Source organism: Poromitra crassiceps (assembly GCF_964638095.1).
Source record: "Poromitra crassiceps genome assembly, chromosome: 15".
Classification (NCBI taxonomy): domain Eukaryota; kingdom Metazoa; phylum Chordata; class Actinopteri; order Beryciformes; family Melamphaidae; genus Poromitra; species Poromitra crassiceps.
Window position 1 is genome coordinate 6,963,113 of NC_139634.1, and position 20,828 is coordinate 6,983,940.

Below are 20,828 nucleotides of genomic sequence, written 5' to 3' on the forward strand. Positions count from 1 at the left end.
GCTTGTGTTCTGATCAGGCGCTGAAGAGCTGCCCTTTTCACGGGGCCTCGCTTCAAACCTGCTGCATGCACACACAACTTCTCAGACAAGACGCCGCCGCACATACGCATGACGCTCACACACACACACACACACACACACTCAGACACGCGCACTTAAAAACACACACGTATACACACACACCAACCACGAAACGCATCAAAAAAAAAAAAGAAGAAGAAGTGGATGATATAATCTACGGTGGCGGTAACTGGTGGTGGTGATGCAACAATGAACCAATGCTTTCAGAAGCCTGCCCTCTACAGGAGCACAGCTCCTACTACAACAAGATCAAAGGCAATTTAGAGGAGGCTTGTATCCATCCTTGCGGCTTCAAAAATGTAGAGTCAACCTGAGAAAATGAAATTGTGGGATTGTGTTTTTTTTTTTTATCCCGCCCTCTGAGCTCTGGCGCTGTGACGCCACTACATTTGAGTTGTCCCCCCGCAGGCCTCATATACCCATCGCATGTGTTTTGATGACATTACATTTATTTTCTATTTTTGATGATTTCTGATGATTATTTGTCACACATGTTTGCATATACCCTGTCTAGCTGTATTAGGATTACCATGAAATGATGTTATTACTTTAAACAAAGCATAAAAACTATAACAACAAATCGAACGAATCGAATTGACTTTTAAAATGTGTGGCAATAATAGAGCAATTTAATTCTACAGTGCATCCTATGGTTTGACCTTGTCATTATATTGACAAACTTTTCTGCCAGGTGTCATGAATTTAAGAATAAAGTCAAGCTAAAACTAATTTCATTCTTCTTCATTTGTGATATAGTGTAGATGTGTTTTTTCTTCTTCTTCTTCTTCTTCGATCATCCACTTGTCCCTTTAATTTTTTTCTCTGCAATGGAAACTGCTCATCCTCCATCATCAGACTCCACTCTTTGATCTTGTGGTAGATGCACGCATGCGCTCCTCATTGGCTTCTCTGCACTGTCTGGAGTAAGTTGGATGCGCGCTCTCCTCACTCGCATCCCGAAGCCACCTCAAAACTGTTGCGATGGGGAGGATGAGGACGAATCACTTTGGGATTTTGACCTTTTCCTTACTAGTGACTTTTGTCTATGCTCAAAGGTAAGGGCTTTGGCATTTTATCCTCGCTGTTGCATGTCATGTAGCCTGTACGGCGTGCCTGGCGCGTAGTGTTAATATAAGGTATTTTGCATTACACCACCTTCTTCTCCCCCAGCAGCAGCAGAGATCCGAGCAATATGCCTCTGGTAAAAGACACAGTGGACAGACTGATGAAAGGATACGACATTCGATTGAGGCCAGATTTCGGAGGTAACGTTAATAAGCAAATTGAAACTGAATGTCATGTTCCCCCCCCCCCCCCAAGCCGTTGTATGACGTGCGATACATGTTTAATGAATCGCCAAATCTGGCTTAATTTACATAATCAATCATTCACGGCCAAATAGGCCTTGCCAATTAGCCTACAAGATATAGGCTAGTCTTAATATTTCATTTGATATCTTAATTGTGTAGGGCTATTTGATGTGGCTGTAACATGATCGATCCCTCTCATAGTTTCATTATTTCAGTAAAAAAATATATATATATTTAAACACCATATAAGACAATCTTGTTCCAAGACATCACGATTATGCCGAGCCAAATACAGAAACGGAATGCCCAAGTCGGCTACTCCTGGATAGGTGGAGGGGGAGAGCCAAGTAGTCTGTGTGCGCGTCACGAAATTGTTAAATTTACATGATGAAAGAATTATTCATACCTCTTATATTAATGCCTATTTTTCCTTCACAGGTGCGCCGGTGGCAGTGGGAATGAATATAGACATAGCCAGCATAGACATGGTCTCTGAAGTCAATATGGTAGGTGCATCTCCATAATTATTATCCCGCTTAAAGGTGCCAATTATGCATGGCGTGGTGGCTGGAATTCCTCTCAAGTAGCAGCTATAACGGCTCGGCGGCTGCATACCCGACTCGTTTTTTTTGCTCTTTGTGTTGATTTCTACCCGTACATATTTTTTGAAGGCTGCAGGGTCTTATCCATTTTCAAACCCATCATCGCCATCCGTCTCTCAGAGCCGCATTTGCAGGAGCTCTGGTGTGTTGCTGCTGCATTTGAATTCAAAACACACGCTCACTGGCGCACTTGGACGCACAGCCTTGCGCGCACGGAGAGCTGTGTGTGTGTGCACTCCTGACTGGACTGCTTCATGTTATCAAGCGTCGGCGCTGTCATTTTTTGCTCCCTGCCTTCTAGTCTACCCCTCCGTGCATTTCTACCGAAATTGGGTTTAAAAAATAGCTGCTTTCAAATCGCGTAAGGTGATTTGCGCTCTGTTTTTGAGAGAATTAAGGATGGTAGGCTAGGCTACGGTGTTCCCGAATTCTGCGGCCGAGCACACATCATCGTCTACGCAAACGATCCCCCCCCTCAGATGACGTATATAGCCTAATTTGTTAATACATGTCTCGTCTGTCTGGTCACACAGCGTGACAACAAAAACCAGAGCTGCACTGACCACTGCCCAACCCGAACGTCATGTGCGACTTGGGGGAGGACAGGGGAAAAGTTCACCCCATGCAAGACAAGAGCACCACCTATTGACCTATTGACAGGCCTACCGCAATCCAGAGACAATTCAAGGCATTTCAATTGAACTGTCATATAGGATCTATTTAGTCTATTTTGCTAATGGCTTTTGTGTGCATTGAAAAATATATTCACACGGATCTTGTTCAGTGAATTCAGAGTGAGGAGAGATCATCACAAAGCGGCCTCTCCATGGAGCAATAGAATAGAAATAGAGATAGAGAAATAGAGAAACATAGTATGACTATGCAATAGGAATAAAAAAAAAACATTATATTCAATAGATGTATTTTTTATCAAGTCATTTTTCATTTTTCATTTCCCGAAAAAAATTATTTAAAGTACAATGGCTTTGTTTATTGTTGTTGTTATCATTGTTGTTTTTAAATTGTGCCTATTAGGTTTTGATATTGTCAGTCAGCCAGTGGATTTTGTGGTGTCTGATGGTCATCTGAAGGCATGCTGGATGAGTGAGACCAGCTGATGGTCATCTGAAGGCATGCTGGATGAGTGAGACCAGCTGCACAGCCGTCTTATTTAACGTTGCTTTGGATGAGAAAATGCACTGATGGTCAAGGCTGATCCTTTGATAGAAAAAGAGATTTGTTTTGGTTGAGGTTGCAGTCTGAACGGAAGAGGAGAGCCTGGGGGGTCCAGGGGGATTTGAAATAGAAACCCCCTTCGCTCGCTTCTCTCTCTCTCTCTCTCTCTCTCTCTCTCTCTCTCTCTCTCTCTCTCCCATCCTCCTCTCCCTCCCACCACTTTGACTGGATTCCTGGCTGCGACTCCGGGCTCAGCAGCCATGTAATCCACCTCTGTCTTGCGCCGAAGGGTTATCTTACTTAAGAACTATGAATCTATGCAAGCATTCATCTGAAGAAGAAGAAGAAGAAAAACTCTGCTACGTACAGCTGTGTGTGGAGCAAAACACAAGAAATGTGCCAAAAACGGTGAATGGCGACTGACGTCACACAGCCTTCCTGTAGCTATGAGAGCGTTCATCTTGCTCGTTACTCGGGAAAACCCTCCCTCACCAGATGTGCATATATGCGTCCCTCTGACATGTTCAGAAAGTGAAGACCTGGATAGGAAGGCCTCGCTGTATTTGTGTCCCACAGACCCACACACTGTTGTTACCTAGTGAAATCCAGCTCCCTGCCAGTTACATAACGTGAATAAAAACACCAGGTCGGAATCTCTTGGAGATCTCTCTCTCTCCTCCTCCTCCTCCTCCTCCTCCTCTTCCCTCTCTTCAGGTCCAGCTCTCTTTGGTACAGTAAAGCAGTGATTCCCAACCAGGGGTACGTGTACCCCTAGGGGTACTTGAGCAGCTTGCACAGGGCACTTGGATGATTTTCATTGAATAACCGGATGTGTTAGAGAGGCCTACTAAAAGTTTCATATGAGTTTAATAGAACACATTTGAGGAGAATCATCGACACGCATGAGTGAGGGGGTACTGTCGGCACGGCAAAACAGCTCAAGGGGTACATAAGCCATATGATGGGGCAGTGCAATAAAGGATAACAGTATAGCGGACGAGATTGATGTTACAAAAATCAATAATATCAGCGTGCAGCGTGACCACGAGGACGGGGGGGGGCTGACCTCTGCTCAGGGCAGGGCCGCTTTGATCTGGCTCATCAGAGCCAGGCTCTTTTAAGATGAAAGCACTGGGAGGGAACGGAGGAAGGCAGAGGCAAGGAAGGAGAAACCTGGGGAGGGGCGAGGAGAGGCGAGGTGAGGAGAGGTGGAGGTATCCTGTATGAATTTCACGTCTACATTCTGGTGCTCTCAGCTGAGACAGCCAGAGGAAAAGTTATTGCAGACGCCAAATACCTGATTAAAAACAAAGCTCCGCAACAAATGTTATTGCTTTTCCATCTTCACTATAGAGTGCTGCGGGAAATGAGTTTGCATGCGTTCCCTCCTCTCAAAGTCAATGTTTTGGTTTTTGGTTAGATTGGTTAGATTCCTGAAATAAGGTGTGTGCTTAACAAAGGTTCATGACACTTACATGTTTTTGTTCAGCAAGATAATCTGTTCACGTGTATGTTTTGATGCTTTTTGCTCCTTGTATTGTTCCTGCACTTATATTTCTGTGTTGCTGTTTTTAATGTGTAAAACACTCTGTGCATTCGTGCTGGGAAGGGTGCTAATGTAAATCAAGTTTTACTTTGACTTACTTCACAAAGGAACACCACAACTTTTACGATTTTTGAAGGGTAAGAAATCCGGCAATCGCATTTACGCTTCAAAAATCATAAAAGGTCATTTGTGAAGATTATCTTGCTGAACAGCACCTTTATGATACTTAAGTATCATAAACTTACTTAAGTATCATAAAGTTTTGTTTGCCACAGAGCTTATTTTATTCAATAATCAAATCCAATGGAAAAATCCCATTGGCTTTTTGTCGAGGGAAGCCATGGCGATGCTAACTTCTGGCTTTGCCTATAAAAACACGTCATGCCTGCAGCAGCACTCTCTATACCACTGCCATATCTTCTAGAATGTGATCAGACACACCAAATCACACACCAAATCGTGCTACTTCTGAAGGCAGCAAATGAAGGTTGAAGTTGGCATCAGTTGTTGTTGTGGGCCGGCCTGCCATCATCGCGGTGAGTCGGTTTGGGTTGTAGACAGCTGCTTTCCCCTCTAATTAAAGATAAAAACGCCTCTGGTGTAGGAAGAAATCTGTGTTTCAGTCAGGCCTGATTGAAGTTGTGGCATTTTCATTCTATACAGTTTGTGCTGATATGGATGGAGGGTGCGGGCCCGGGGTAGTATGTGTGGTGCGGGGTAGTATGTGTGCTTCAGGGTAGTATGTGTGGTGCAGGGTAGTATGTGTGGTGCGGGGTAGTATGTGTGCTTCAGGGTAGTATGTGTGGTGCAGGGTAGTATGTGTGGTGCAGGGTAGTATGTGTGGTGCGGGGTAGTATGTGTGCTTCAGGGTAGTATGTGTGGTGCAGGGTAGTATGTGTGGTGCGGGGTAGTATGTGTGGTGCAGGGTAGTATGTGTGGTGTGGGGTAGTATGTGTGGTGCAGGGTAGTATGTGTGGTGCGGGGTAGTATGTGTGGTGCGGGGTAGTATGTGTGGTGCGGGGTAGTATGTGTGGTGCGGGGTAGTATGTGTGGTGCAGGGTAGTATGTGTGCTTCAGGGTAGTATGTGTGGTGCAGGGTAGTATGTGTGGTGCGGGGTAGTATGTGTGCTTCGGGGTAGTATGTGTGGTGCAGGGTAGTATGTGTGGTGCGGGGTAGTATGTGTGGTGCAGGGTAGTATGTGTGGTGTGGGGTAGTATGTGTGGTGCAGGGTAGTATGTGTGGTGCGGGGTAGTATGTGTGCTTCAGGGTAGTATGTGTGGTGCAGGGTAGTATGTGTGGTGCGGGGTAGTATGTGTGGTGCAGGGTAGTATGTGTGGTGTGGGGTAGTATGTGTGGTGCGGGGTAGTATGTGTGGTGCAGGTTAGTATGTGTGCTTCAGGGTAGTATGTGTGGTGCAGGGTAGTATGTGTGGTGCAGGGTAGTATGTGTGGTGCAGGGTAGTATGTGTGGTGCGGGGTAGTATGTGTGGTGCGGGGTAGTATGTGTGATGCAGGGTAGTATGTGTGGTGCAGGGTAGTATGTGTGGTGCAGGGTAGTATGTGTGGTGCAGGGTAGTATGTGTGGTGCGGGGTAGTATGTGTGGTGCAGGGTAGTATGTGTGGTGCAGGGTAGTATGTGTGGTTCAGGGTAGTATGTGTGGTGCGGGGTAGTATGTGTGGTGCGGGGTAGTATGTGTGGTGCAGGGTAGTATGTGTGGTGCAGGGTAATATGTGTGGTGCGGGGTAGTATGTGTGGTGCGGGGTAGTATGTGTGGTGCGGGGTAGTATGTGGTGCGGGGTAGTATGTGTGGTGCGGGGTAGTATGTGTGGTGCGGGGTAGTATGTGTGGTGCAGGGTAGTATGTGTGGTGCGGGGTAGTATGTGTGGTGCAGGGTAGTATGTGTGGTGCAGGGTAGTATGTGTGGTGCAGGGTAGTATGTGTGCTGCGGGGTAGTATGTGTGGTGCAGGGTAGTATGTGTGCTTCAGGGTAGTATGTGTGGTGCAGGGTAGTATGTGTGGTGCAGGGTAGTATGTGTGGTGAATCCTTGTGGAGGCCGCTTTGTGCTTTTCGGTGTCTTAATATGTTTGAGGGTGATGCACATGCATGTTGGCCTGCTATCCAGCCCCATATGAATCACAGTTGTCAGCATCACTCTTCATATTATGGGTCTCTGGATCCTCCATGGTCTGGACCCGCGCCCATCCACTGTGGTTATTCAGGACAGCTGCTGTCCGGGACACCTGATTGGCTGGTCGATGTAGGCAGCATGCTTGTGTGATCCACAAGGCTCAGTCATGTTGTTGGGCAGCAGGTCAGCAGCACCATGGTTTGCAGTGTTTCCGTCATGACATTATGAATGTGTTATGTGGAGAGGGAAGGTCTCCTCTGAGTCCCAGGTGCAGCCAGTGACACACATCCTGCCTGGGTGGGCTTTGTTGACTCACTGGGGTCACAGCAAAAATATGCCACAGATATGATATCCCCTCCCCTCTCTCTCTCTCTGTTCAATGCTGACATCTCCCCCTCCCCTCTCTCTCTCTCTGTTCAATGCTGACATCCCCTCCCCTCTCTCTCTCTCTGTTCAATGCTGACATCTCCCCCCTCCCCTCTCTCTCTCTCTCTGTTCAATGCTGACATCCCCTCCCCTCTCTCTCTCTCTGTTCAATGCTGCCATCTCCCCCCCTCCCCTCTTTCTCTCTCTCTGTTCAATGCTGACATCTCCCCCCTCCCCTCTCTCTCTCTGTTCAATGCTGACATCTCCCCCCTCCCCTCTCTCTCTCTGTTCAATGCTGACATCTCCCCCCTCCCCTCTCTCTCTCTCTGTTCAATGCTGCCACCCCCCCCTGTCTCTCTCTGTTCAATGCTGACATCCCCCCCCTCCCCTCTCTCTCTCTCTGTTCAATGCTGACATCTCCCCCCACTCCCCCCTCTCTCTCTCTGTTCAATGCTGACATCTCCCCCCCTCCCCTCTCTCTCTCTGTTCAATGCTGACATCTCCCCCCACTCCCCCCTCTCTCTCTCTGTTCAATGCTGACATCTCCCCCCCTCCCCCCTCTCTCTCTGTTCAATGCTGACATCTCCCCCCACTCCCCCCTCTCTCTCTCTGTTCAATGCTGACATCTCCCCCCCTCCTCTCTCTCTCTCTCTCTCTCTGTTCAATGCTGACATCTCCCCCCCCCTCCCCTCTCTCTCTGTTCAATGCTGACATCCCCCCCTCCTCTCTCTCTCTCTCTGTTCAATGCCGACACCCCCCCTCCCCTCTCTCTCTCTGTTCAATGCTGACATCTCCCCCCCCCCTCCCCTCTCTCTCTCTGTTCAATGCTGACATCTCCCCCGCCTCCCCTCTCTCTCTCTGTTCAATGCTGACATCTCCCCCCCTCCCCTCTCTCTCTCTGTTCAATGCTGACATCTCCCCCCCTCCCCTCTCTCTCTCTCTGTTCAATGCTGACATCTCCCCCCCCTCTCTCTCTCTCTGTTCAATGCCGACACCCCCCCCTCCCCTCTCTCTCTCTCTCTGTTCAATGCTGACATCTCCCCCCCTCTCCCCTCTCTCTCTCTCTGTTCAATGCCGACACCCCCCCTCCCCTCTCTCTCTCTCTGTTCAATGCTGACATCCCCCCCCATCCCCTCTCTCTCTCTGTTCAATGCTGACATCTCCCCCCCCCTCCCCTCTCTCTCTCTGTTCAATGCTGACATCTCCCCCCCCCTCCCCTCTCTCTCTCTCTGTTCAATGCTGACACCCCCCCCCCTCCCCTCTCTCTCTCTGTTCAATGCTGACATCTCCCCCCCCTCCCCTCTCTCTCTCTCTCTGTTCAATGCTGACATCTCCCCCCCCCCTCCCCTCTCTCTCTCTGTTCAATGCTGACATCTCCCCCCCTCCCCTCTCTCTCTCTCTGTTCAATGCTGACATCCCCCCCCTCCCCTCTCTCTCTGTTCAATGCTGACATCTCCCCCCCCTCCCCTCTCTCTCTCTCTCTCTGTTCAATGCTGACATCTCCCCCCCCCTCCCCTCTCTCTCTCTGTTCAATGCTGACATCTCCCCCCCCTCCCCATCCCTCTCTCTCTCTGTTCAATGCTGACATCTCCCCCCCCCTCCCCTCTCTCTCTGTTCAATGCTGACATCTCCCCCCCCCCCTCCCCTCTCTCTCTGTTCAATGCTGACATCCCCCCCCCTCCCTCTCTCTCTCTGTTCAATGCTGACATCTCCCCCCCCCCTCCCCTCTCTCTCTCTGTTCAATGCCGACACCCCCCCCTCCCATCTCTCTCTCTCTGTTCAATGCTGACATCTCCCCCCCTCTCCCCTCTCTCTCTCTGTTCAATGCCGACACCCCCCCCCCTCCCCTCTCTCTCTCTGTTCAATGCCGACACCCCCCCCCCCCCCTCCCCTCTCTCTCTCTGTTCAATGCCGACACCCCCCCCCCCCTCCCCTCTCTCTCTCTGTTCAATGCCGACACCCCCCCCCTCCCCTCTCTCTCTCTGTTCAATGCTGACATCCCCCCCCACCACAAGTCTTGATCCATCACTCATTTCTCTCACTTAGTACTTGAACCACCATTAGCATAATGCTGTTTGTTTTTGCTGAAATCACAGATCCAGGAAGCAAAGCCACGTCACGGTGCATTAAGAACTCTTCTGCACACAGTCAGTGCAGCTGATTCAATAGAAGTTGGCTCTGTTGTCTCAGGGCTGAGATGCTAGTGCATCACAACATCCTCAGCGTACGATGCATATGTGGGGGAGAGGGGATGCAGCATACGATGCATATGTGGAGGAGAGGGGCTGCAGCATACGATGCATATGTGGAGGAGAGGGGCTGCAGCATACGATGCATATGTGGAGGAGAGGGGATGCAGCATACGATGCATATGTGGAGGAGAGGGGATGCAGCATACCATGCATATGTGGAGGAGAGGGGCTGCAGCATACCATGCATATGTGGAGGAGAGGGGCTGCAGCATACCATGCATATGTGGAGGAGAGGGGCTGCAGCATACGATGCATATGTGGAGGAGAGGGGATGCAGCATACCATGCATATGTGGAGGAGAGGGGATGCAGCATACCATGCATATGTGGAGGAGAGGGGATGCAGCATACCATGCATATGTGGAGGAGAGGGGCTGCAGCATACGATGCATATGTGGAGGAGAGGGGATGCAGCATACCATGCATATGTGGAGGAGAGGGGATGCAGCATACCATGCATATGTGGAGGAGAGGGGATGCAGCATACCATGCATATGTGGAGGAGAGGGGATGCAGCATACCATGCATATGTGGAGGAGAGGGGCTGCAGCATTAGATGCATATGTGGAGGAGAGGGGATGCAGCATACCATGCATATGTGGAGGAGAGGGGATGCAGCATACGATGCATATGTGGAGGAGAGGGGATGCAGCATACGATGCATATGTGGAGGAGAGGGGATGCATATGTGGAGGAGAGGGGCTGCAGCATACGATGCATATGTGGAGGAGAGGGGATGCAGCATACCATGCATATGTGGAGGAGAGGGGATGCAGCATACCATGCATATGTGGAGGAGAGGGGATGCAGCATACCATGCATATGTGGAGGAGAGGGGATGCAGCATACGATGCATATGTGGAGGAGAGGGGATGCAGCATACGATGCATATGTGGAGGAGAGGGGATGCAGCATACCATGCATATGTGGAGGAGAGGGGATGCAGCATACCATGCATATGTGGAGGAGAGGGGATGCAGCATACGATGCATATGTGGAGGAGAGGGGATGCAGCATACGATGCATATGTGGAGGAGAGGGGATGCATATGTGGAGGAGAGGGGCTGCAGCATACGATGCATATGTGGAGGAGAGGGGATGCAGCATACCATGCATATGTGGAGGAGAGGGGATGCATATGTGGAGGAGAGGGGCTGCAGCATACGATGCATATGTGGAGGAGAGGGGATGCAGCATACGATGCATATGTGGAGGAGAGGGGCTGCAGCATACGATGCATATGTGGAGGAGAGGGGCTGCAGCATACGATGCATATGTGGAGGAGAGGGGATGCAGCATACCATGCATATGTGGAGGAGAGGGGCTGCAGCATACGATGCATATGTGGAGGAGAGGGGCTGCAGCATACGATGCATATGTGGAGGAGAGGGGATGCATATGTGGAGGAGAGGGGATGCAGCATACCATGCATATGTGGAGGAGAGGGGCTGCAGCATACGATGCATATGTGGAGGAGAGGGGCTGCAGCATACCATGCATATGTGGAGGAGAGGGGATGCAGCATACGATGCATATGTGGAGGAGAGGGGATGCAGCATACCATGCATATGTGGAGGAGAGGGGATGCAGCATACGATGCATATGTGGAGGAGAGGGGATGCAGCATACGATGCATATGTGGAGGAGAGGGGATGCAGCATACGATGCATATGTGGAGGAGAGGGGATGCATATGTGGAGGAGAGGGGCTGCATGCCAAGTGGGATATTGAGACCGGGATAAGGAGGGAGGGCAGAATGAGTGTTTTCGCCGCCTCGTCCTTTCTCCTTTTCTGCTCGTTAATTACATGTAAAATACCTGAGGTTGGTGGTTGTTAAGAGGCACTGCCTGGACTATAATACTCTTCTGTGAATGTTAATTAGCTGGCTGTGAATTAAAAGATTTAAACAAACCAGCTGTGGTGGCTTCTGGGATGGAGGAATTAGTGGGGCGTGAACGAACGCGCGCTTTATTACGATCATTATCCTGACAAGCATTCATTTCGTTAACGTGAGAGTACGCGGGATCCGGCCATCAGATCATCAGAAGATGATGACCAGAGGGAAAGCCCCAGCCTGATACTAGGTCCATGTGTAAATGTAGGTCCACGTGTAAATGTAGGTCCACGTGTAAATGTAGGTCCATGTCTAAATGCAGGTCCATGTGTAAAATGCAGTATCTTGTGTTTGCGAATTAGCAACCATTTTGATCTTGTTTGTCCAAACCGATCCTGTTCCATTTTATTTTCAGCTCGTGGAAAATAAGCTCGTGTTATTTTTACTCATTGTTGCTATGACAACACAGCCTTTTTTGTGCATCAAGGGAAGTCAAGGAACGCAAATCAGGCCCTTTTTCTATGGACTTTTCCCCCATTTGCAGGTTTTTTAACATGTATAATGACCCAGGTGTGACAAGGTCCCTCTTTGAAGTTCCCCAGACAACAAACCCCCGATTTTTTTCGCCCTGTTTTGCCTTTCACCATGCACGACTTATGTTACCAGTTAGGTAACACTTACATAAGTCATGTATAAGCCTGTAATGATGAACTAATCATTTACAAAAACATTAATATACATTTGTAGGTGATTCATAAATTATATGTTAACACATCACAAATGTGTTCTAAGTCATCTATAAACTTTTAGTAAAAGAAGTGTTCCTCACCTGTTATAAATGATGGGTAAATTTACAATTCATTTAGCCTACTACACTTTCTGCATCCCCTTAATCTAAAGTGTGTACACCATTTATCACACATACATTTGTTACATACAAGGGGGTAGCTCCGTTTGTGAAAACTGAAGCCAAAGCGGAAGTGTCTTAAACCTACATTTCTACCAATACCCTGCAGGGGGCGACTCCACTGGCTGCAAAAAGAAGTCAGCTTGTATGGAAGTCAATGGGAAAATGACCGTACTGCTCACTTGATGTATGGCCTCAGTAAACACTTTCCTGTTGGGTTTATGGGCTCAAGCGCTATCAGACTATGTTGTAGTTGCAGACTATGTTTTTGGGTCTTGCCGATCACGGACCAATTGCAGGCCGCACTGCGGGGAAACCACTGGTCTTAAACAGATCCAAGGAGAACCAAGACGGCCAAAATGACATATTGAGGCTTCAAAACGAAAGTCCACAAACCAGTGGGTTGCCCTCTGCAGGCCATTTGAAATAATGCAGTTTTAACACACTAATACATTAGCTTCAATTTTCACAAACGCAGCTAACTCCTTGCATGTAACACATTCATGTGTGATTAATTGTTTACCCTTTCGATTAAGGGATGCAAAATGAGAACTCCCGCACACTGTCTCTACTTGCAATTCAAAGTTTATTAAACAAAAGAATAACGTTTCGGTCTAACGACCTTCATCAGATTCTTCAAGAAGAATCTGATGAAGGTCGTTGGACCAAAAGGGACTTCTCATTTTGAATTTTAGTCGGGTTTGCAGAAAGCCTTGTAAATGAATTGTAAACGATTTACACATCATTTATAACAGGTGAGGAACACTCATTTACTAAAAGGTTATAGTTGACTTACAACACATTTGTGATACGCTAACAAAGCATTTATTAATCATCTACAAATGTATATTAATGTTTTGCAAATGTTTATAAATGACTTACGACTGAACGTTATTATAAAGTGTTACCGAGGTGACTGTGTTGAAATGTTATTCAAAACGGCAACAAAGCTTAATGCTTTATATAGATATAGTCATCATGTTAACATTTAAGAAACATTTGGTCTCTTTGTTAATCCTGTGACACTTAGATTTTTGCTCGCTCTGCCTGGTGTTCCCCTAAAACTCCAGACACGACTGTTGGGTTCCCTTGAACAATGTGACTCGCTCTGCTCCACCACCCCACCAGATGCACATGGGGTACCTTCAATTTAAACAAGCTGGATAGCTTCCAGTTGAAGATACTCCTGACATAAACAGTAGTATTTCAAAACACCCCCCCCCCCATATCTTTATAATTAATCTGTGGGGTTGCATGCCTCTGTAGACAAACCAATGTTAGGTTGAGATTGTCTTAAAAAGCACACACACACACACACACACACACACACACACACACACACACAAGACTATATCTAAAAGCCAAGCAAGGTTTTAAATTCGTAGGTTTATTTCAGCTATTACAACCCAAGTAGCAATGAGGGGAGACATATGCCAAAGTAAAAGTTTGAACAATAATTTATGAACTAAAACGAAGGGGTTTGCAAGCGATATCAAACCAAAAGAACAGAACAAAAGGTGTGCACAGGTGAGGAGGGAGAGAGACATCTGATTGGTCTGGAGGCTTTTGAAGCACCCAGGTGCACTGAATCAGCTCCTGCAAGGCGAGTAGTGGAAAGCTCAGCCAATTTGTGTGTGTTTTTTATATGGTTAGACAATGAGTTAGACTCCACCGTTAGAGCAAATACACGTGTCATTAACCCATTGATACCTGATGCAGCATTTGTGTGTGTATCTCTTTAAGACCACGAACCGCGTCATGCGGTTCGCGGTCTTAAAGGGATACACACACAAATGAGGGATATACACGCAAATGTGTTTTGCTGTTATATCATAAATGATTTGCCTTTTTAATGTCTAAATTACACAACAGTTTTGTGAAATACATTTTTGACGGGAATATATATTTTTTATTCAAATTCCTAAAGCATCAGATCATTCAAACATCAAAATTAAAATGATGAGGACGTCTCTTTTTTTTAGTCGGCTGCTTTATCATTTTTGCTTTAATTCTGAACCATTAGCCTGGCGTACGTACGTCGTCCCTATTGAAAGTGCAGGAGTGATGTTATGCCAAGTTCAAATCATCGCTGGTAATATTCCTCCATTATGATTATGTCCACACACAAAAAAAGCTGCGTGTCTTAAAACAGGGAGTAAGTTATCCAGCTCCATTAAAAGCATTTAATGTGCCGACGACTCCTCTAATGTTCTGTCAGGCACTTTCTACATTCCAACTAAGTAGCTGAAAAATGAGCCATTGGTGAGCGAGTCATAACAGCGTCCATGTTGTTGTCACATCCCCCCCCCGGGATGTGTACGGCCCAGCAACTCATTCAGAACCCTGACCCCTAACATTTAATTTGAGGCATGTTAACCAGCCGCTGTATAAGCACAACAAACCAGTAGATGCAGCAGGAGCAGTTGATGTGCCTCGGATGGCGCCCCCTTCAGCTGACAAAGGGGAAGCAAAGGGGGGGGGGGGGGGGGCTCCGGCGTCTACAAGCCAGACTCGCTCCTTATCGCCCCCAGACGCCAAAGCGGTCTCCTCGTAGCCAGGCCTTTTTTTACATCGAGACTGGAGGATCCTCTCATAAGGGATTGCGGGTCTGTTGATGGATGAGGCACGCCGACTCCAATCATCTTGGTTATTATCAGCGGGTTCTACCACCCTGCTCCTCCTCTGTGACAGAACATGACAGATGAAAGCATTAGCAGCATGGTGGACGTCTCTCCAGTCCTATAGGCGGTAATGACAGGGAGAGAGGCAACACATCTTCATAGCAGCATCTGAGGGGAGTTGTTAATGGCTCGTCCACGTGCTTCAGCATTTATCAGCAGGCCCGCACGGCACGCACAAAATGTCTTTAGGCCCCTGAACAGGTCCAGGCCCGCACGGCACGCACAAAATGTCTTAGGCCCCTGAACAGGTCCAGGCCCGCACGGCACGCACAAAATGTCTTAGTGCCCTGAACAGGTCCAGGCCCGCACGGCACGCACAAAATGTCTTAGGCCCCTGAACAGGTCCAGGCCCGCACGGCACGCACAAAATGTCTTAGGCCCCTGAACAGGTCCAGGCCCGCACGGACAAAATGTCTTAGTGCCCCTGAACAGGTCCAGGCCCGCACGGCACGCACAAAATGTCTTAGGCCCCTGAACAGGTCCAGGCCCGCACGGCACGCACAAAATGTCTTAGGCCCCTGAACAGGTCCAGGCCCGCACGGCACGCACAAAGTGTCTTAGGCCCCTGAACAGGTCCAGGGGAACGGGCCCTCCTCCTCCCTTTGATATAGTAGTTTAAATCAGTGCATTTCTCAGGTGACGAGGCCGGTGTTACACCATATGGTCCCGTTTAGATGATGTGTCTTTCCCTCACCGGCCGCCCACGGTGTAGCCTACTTTCATACCTGCCAACACTCTTTAGCGGGAGCCTCCCTATTTTTAATCCTTTGTCCCGCTGTTCTCCCGTTAGTGTCCCGATTCCATAGTGATACGAATCAAATGGCTATATATGGCTATATATATATATATGGCTATGTATATATATATATATATATATATATACATATATATATATATATATATATATATATATATATATATATATATATATATATATATATCCAGTATATATATATATATATATCCAGTATATATATATATCCAGTATATATATATATATATATATATATATATATATATATATATATATATATATATAAGCAATATAGCATGAGAGCCAGTGTGTTGTGGCAAATATATCCCGCTGATCAGCTGTTATCCCACGAGGCCGCAGGCCGAGTGGGATAACTGCTGAGCAGCGGGATATATGCCACAACACACGCTGCTTGTGTGCTATATTGCTTTTATAAAACGGTTTCCAAGTATGATAATATAATAATAATAATAATACTGTAGCGACCCAGAGTTGACATGTCTGTGGGGATTACGACGTTACGTGAAGGCAGCATACGAGACGGGGTTAGTGGCACTTCCTGGCTCGTGGGGAGGGGGAGTCTGAAGATACGAGGAAGCCGACTGGACGTGTGTGTAGCTAGGAGCTGTGTGTGTGTAGCTAGGAGCTGTGTGTGTGTAGCTAGGAGCTGTGTGTGTGTAGCTAGGAGCTGTGTGTGTGTAGCTAGGAGCTGTGTGTGTGTAGCTAGGAGCTGTGTGTGTATAGCTAGGAGCTGTGTGTGTAGCTAGGAGCTGTGTGTGTATAGCTAGGAGCTATGAGTGGAAGCCCTGAATAAAGCCTGTACCTAAGTATTGCCTCTTCTCCTCCTCACTTAACAGTCCCGGGAGCGGGCTGTTACAATACTATAAGTCCGACTGGCATGGCATTCTGATAGAGTCAGTTGAAACACTACTGTAAGGCGGGACCGCAAGAACGTGCGGGTGATTTGATTGGATCGTTCTGGAGACTGAAGTTGACATTGGCCAATCCTGGCGCTTGCTGAGAAGCTGAGAGCTTTCTGGAAAGCCCGACACGCAGCTCGAGCGCAGCGCTGCATCCTCAGCGCTTGCTGAGAAGCTGAGTGCTTTCTGCAAAGCCCGACACCAACTAACGTTACGGGGTTAAATGCGGGGTTAACAGCCTTTTAGCAGACATTAGTACAAAACATAATTGTACAAAACATAATTTTCTGCAAAGTATTAGTAAAGTTATAAGCGAAGATAGATTCAAAAGGATCTGACAGCTGTCTCCGCCATTTGTTTTTTTTGAGGTAACCAAAGGCTTTTAGTAAGAGAGTTGCCATGGAGTGGGTTATTGGATTTATACAATGGCTGTGAACCAATCAGATTGCTTGATTTGAGAGAGCCGTTTTATAAATATATATATATATATATATATATATATATATATATATATATATATATATATATATATATATATATATATATATATATATATATATTCTAAATTGCCCCCAGCTTCCTGTTGCAGTGTTTGCTAGTACAATGACTGACAGGACATAAACTAGGTTCCAAACTGTTCCCTAGCAACACAATTCCGTGAAAAGCGTTTATTGGAACCTGTCAGTAGAAGGTGATCTTTGCACTAGCGTGTGTGCAGGACAGACAGGTCAAAGCAGTAGATTCTGTAGACTCCCGCACACTGTCTTCACTTGACAGGCCTTTCTTTATATATGACGTTTCGGTCAAGCAACCTTCCTCTGCTCTCTGATGAAGGTCCCAAAATGTCGTATATGAATCCTCTGCTATCTGATGATGAAGGTACCAGATGAAGGTCCCCTGACCAAAACAAACGTCGTATATTAATAAAGTCTTGTTCAGTGAAGACAGCGTGCGGGAGTCTAGCGCTATTGGAACGAACAGCATTAGTATTCTTAGCCGTACCACATGAAAGGCTAATACACATTCATGCACCAGTAAGCCAGTTTCATTATCGGCATATAATTACATTTATTTACGCATTAATGCTTCTTTTATTTTTTTTATTTTTTTTAAATTCAATGCTACTTTTATTAAAAACATCCAGCTGAATAACAAGCAGTGTCCATTGCATTAAGCACAGTCTCTCCTCATCTGGCGGCAGCTCCCTCTCATGTTGCTTGTGACAGCTGATGGGCTGGTAATAGAGGTCTTGTAACAACCATAGCTTGTCAGATTTCTAAGGGAAACACAAATGTACTTCTTGTCATTCTGTCAGATTCTTAATGGGGGTTTGTTAGCCCAGAAAGATATCTGTAGCGGGCCTGTCGCTGCATGTGCAACCAACCTTGATGTTTGTCTTTTAGTTAGCCAGGCCTTGTTTGTATCTTCATCGCATTTATGAATTCAGTGCTGTCATGCGTTTCTCTTTGTTGTTGTTTTTAACGTTGGTGCTTTCTCACTGATGCTCACTGGGCTGTGATGGTGCTTGTGAGGAGCACTTGTGACACAAGGCGACTGAAGGTCGTATTGTTGACTGAAGGTTGTGTTGTTGACTGAAGGTCGTGCTGTTGACTGGCACCGCGTGTTAAGTCTCTCAGTTACATGTGGCATTTTGGACACTACATGCTCCATTGTCCTCTGTACCTGCCTCTGTCTCTCTACAGTCCGTCTTTCGTGTGACTGTGTGTGTGGACGAGGAGACACAGCAGTTGGTCTCCACGGATAACAACACATTAAATGACTTGATTATTACCCAGAAATTATTTTTTGGTCCGGGAGAGAAAATATTAAATAAAGCGAAACTCCTCAACCGACATTATTCTGCTTTCCACGCTGATGTAATACTGATGGAGTGTGTTAAGAAATGCAGCGAATGATTGAATTTGTGTTGAGCAATTTGTGCGCTGCGCACGCCAATTAGCAGCAGGCGAGGCCACGCAGCAGCCGAGCTGCGGGCGAGGCCACGCAGCAGCCGAGCTGCGGGCGAGGCCACGCAGCATCCGAGCACTCCACGATCTGATCAGTGATGGTCACTCGAGCAATTGTGATGTCATCAGTGAGTGATGTCATCAGTGATGCGAATTTGGGCGATAGACCCTTCTCACGGGGGCCATTTTGGGTCGAAAAGGCAGGGTAAACACAGGTGCAAGCAAAACACTAATGAGGGTTTCCAACTTCCATGATTGGAATTTGGAAAGCCTCATTAGTGTTTTGCTTGCACCTGTGTTTACCCTGTCTTTTCGACCCAAAATGGCCCCCGTGAGAAGGGTCTATTGTGCGCTGCGCATGCCAATAGGGCAAGCGAGGCCACGCAGCAGCCGAGCTGTGGGCGAGGCCACGCAGCATCTGAGCAGTGGGCTTGGCCGCGCTGCGGCTGAGCTAGCGAGCCTAGTGTGTGTGTGTGCATGTGTGTGTTAGGATACACTCTTTTCTAGATAATTTCTTTTTCAGCAGTTGGAAAAAAATAGGGCGAAATTAGATGCTCATACTTAGGATTTGCTGAATATGATTATAATGAATATATAATTTAAGATTTTCTCCAGCATGCAACATGATTTGCTCTCTAAGGTTTCTGCCCAGCAGCAGAATAACTCCAACACCATTCATTCCCCACTGCAGAAACAAACAAACAGACAAACAGCGGCGTGTAATGAAAAGGCAGTATTCTAGTCAGAGTTGCCATATTGATTTCTTGTAAATAAGCGCGCGGCCTCGGCCGGTGTTACGCGTGATGGAAGGCAGTGGTCTGTTGTGTTACGCGTGATGGAAGGCAGTGGTCTGTTGTGTTACGCGTGTTGGAAGGCAGTGGTCTGTTGTGTTACGCGTGATGGAAGGCAGTGGTCTGTTGTGTTACACGTGATGGAAGGCAGTGGTCTGTTGTGTTACGCGTGATGGAAGGCAGTGGTCTGTTGTGTTACGCGTGACGTGATGGAAGGCAGTGGTCTGTTGTGTTACGCGTGATGGAAGGCAGTGGTCTGTTGTGTTACACGTGATGGAAGGCAGTGGTCTGTTGTGTTACGCGTGATGGAAGGCAGTGGTCTGTTGTGTTACGCGTGATGGAAGGCAGTGGTCTGTTGTGTTACACGTGATGGAAGGCAGTGGTCTGTTGTGTTACGCGTGTTGGAAGGCAGTGGTCTGTTGTGTTACGCGTGATGGAAGGCAGTGGTCTGTTGTGTTATGCGTGTTGGAAGGCAGTGGTCTGTTGTGTTACGCGTGACGTGATGGAAGGCAGTGGTCTGTTGTGTTACGCGTGACGTGATGGAAGGCAGTGGTCTGTTGTGTTACGCGTGACGTGATGGAAGGCAGTGGTCTGTTGTGTTACGCGTGACGTGATGGAAGGCAGTGGTCTGTTGTGTTACACGTGATGGAAGGCAGTGGTCTGTTGTGTTACGCGTGACGTGATGGAAGGCAGTGGTCTGTTGTGTTATGCGTGATGGAAGGCAGTGGTCTGTTGTGTTACGCGTGACGTGATGGAAGGCAGTGGTCTGTTGTGTTACGCGTGATGGAAGGCAGTGGTCTGTTGTGTTACGCGTGACGTGATGGAAGGCAGTGGTCTGTTGTGTTACGCGTGATGGAAGGCAGTGGTCTGTTGTGTTATGCGTGATGGAAGGCAGTGGTCTGTTGTGTTACGCGTGATGGAAGGCAGTGGTCTGTTGTGTTACGCGTGACGTGATGGAAGGCAGTGGTCTGTTGTGTTACGCGTGACGTGATGGAAGGCAGTGGTCTGTTGTGTTACCCGTGATGGAAGGCAGTGGTCTGTTGTGTTACGCGTGACGTGATGGAAGGCAGTGGTCTGTTGTGTTACGCGTGATTGAAGGCAGTGGTCTGTTGTGTTACGCGTGATGGAAGGCAGTGGTCTGTTGTGTTACGTGTGATGGAAGGCAGTGGTCTGTTGTGTTACGCGTGATGGAAGGCAGTGGTCTGTTGTGTTACGCGTGACGTGATGGAAGGCAGTGGTCTGTTGTGTTACGCGTGACGTGATGGAAGGCAGTGGTCTGTTGTGTTACGCGTGATGGAAGGCAGTGGTCTGTTGTGTTACGCGTGATGGAAGGCAGTGGTCTGTTGTGTTACGCGTGATGGAAGGCAGTGGTCTGTTGTGTTACGCGTGATGGAAGGCAGTGGTCTGTTGTGTTACACGTGATGGAAGGCAGTGGTCTGTTGTGTTACGCGTGATGGAAGGCAGTGGTCTGTTGTGTTACGCGTGACGTGATGGAAGGCAGTGGTCTGTTGT

General features: G+C 47.6%; 1 protein-coding gene across 2 annotated transcripts in view; it reads left to right on the forward strand.

Annotated features, from left to right (window-relative positions):
- Window positions 1–1,062: 1,062 nt before the first annotated feature.
- Window positions 1,063–20,828, forward strand: part of gabrb2a (gamma-aminobutyric acid type A receptor subunit beta2a) — a gene marked incomplete at both ends in the record, with an annotated part of 49,455 nt that continues 29,689 nt past the window's right edge. The window contains 3 exons of one of the 2 annotated variants that reach the window (XM_083651342.1): window positions 1,063–1,136; window positions 1,252–1,346; window positions 1,830–1,897. In XM_083651342.1, coding sequence (XP_083507468.1) covers window positions 1,063–1,136; window positions 1,252–1,346; window positions 1,830–1,897 — 237 coding nt within the window. Of the gene's footprint in view, window positions 1,137–1,251; window positions 1,347–1,829; window positions 1,898–20,828 lie in introns of those variants that run through there. The other variant, XM_083651343.1, reaches the window with a different exon arrangement.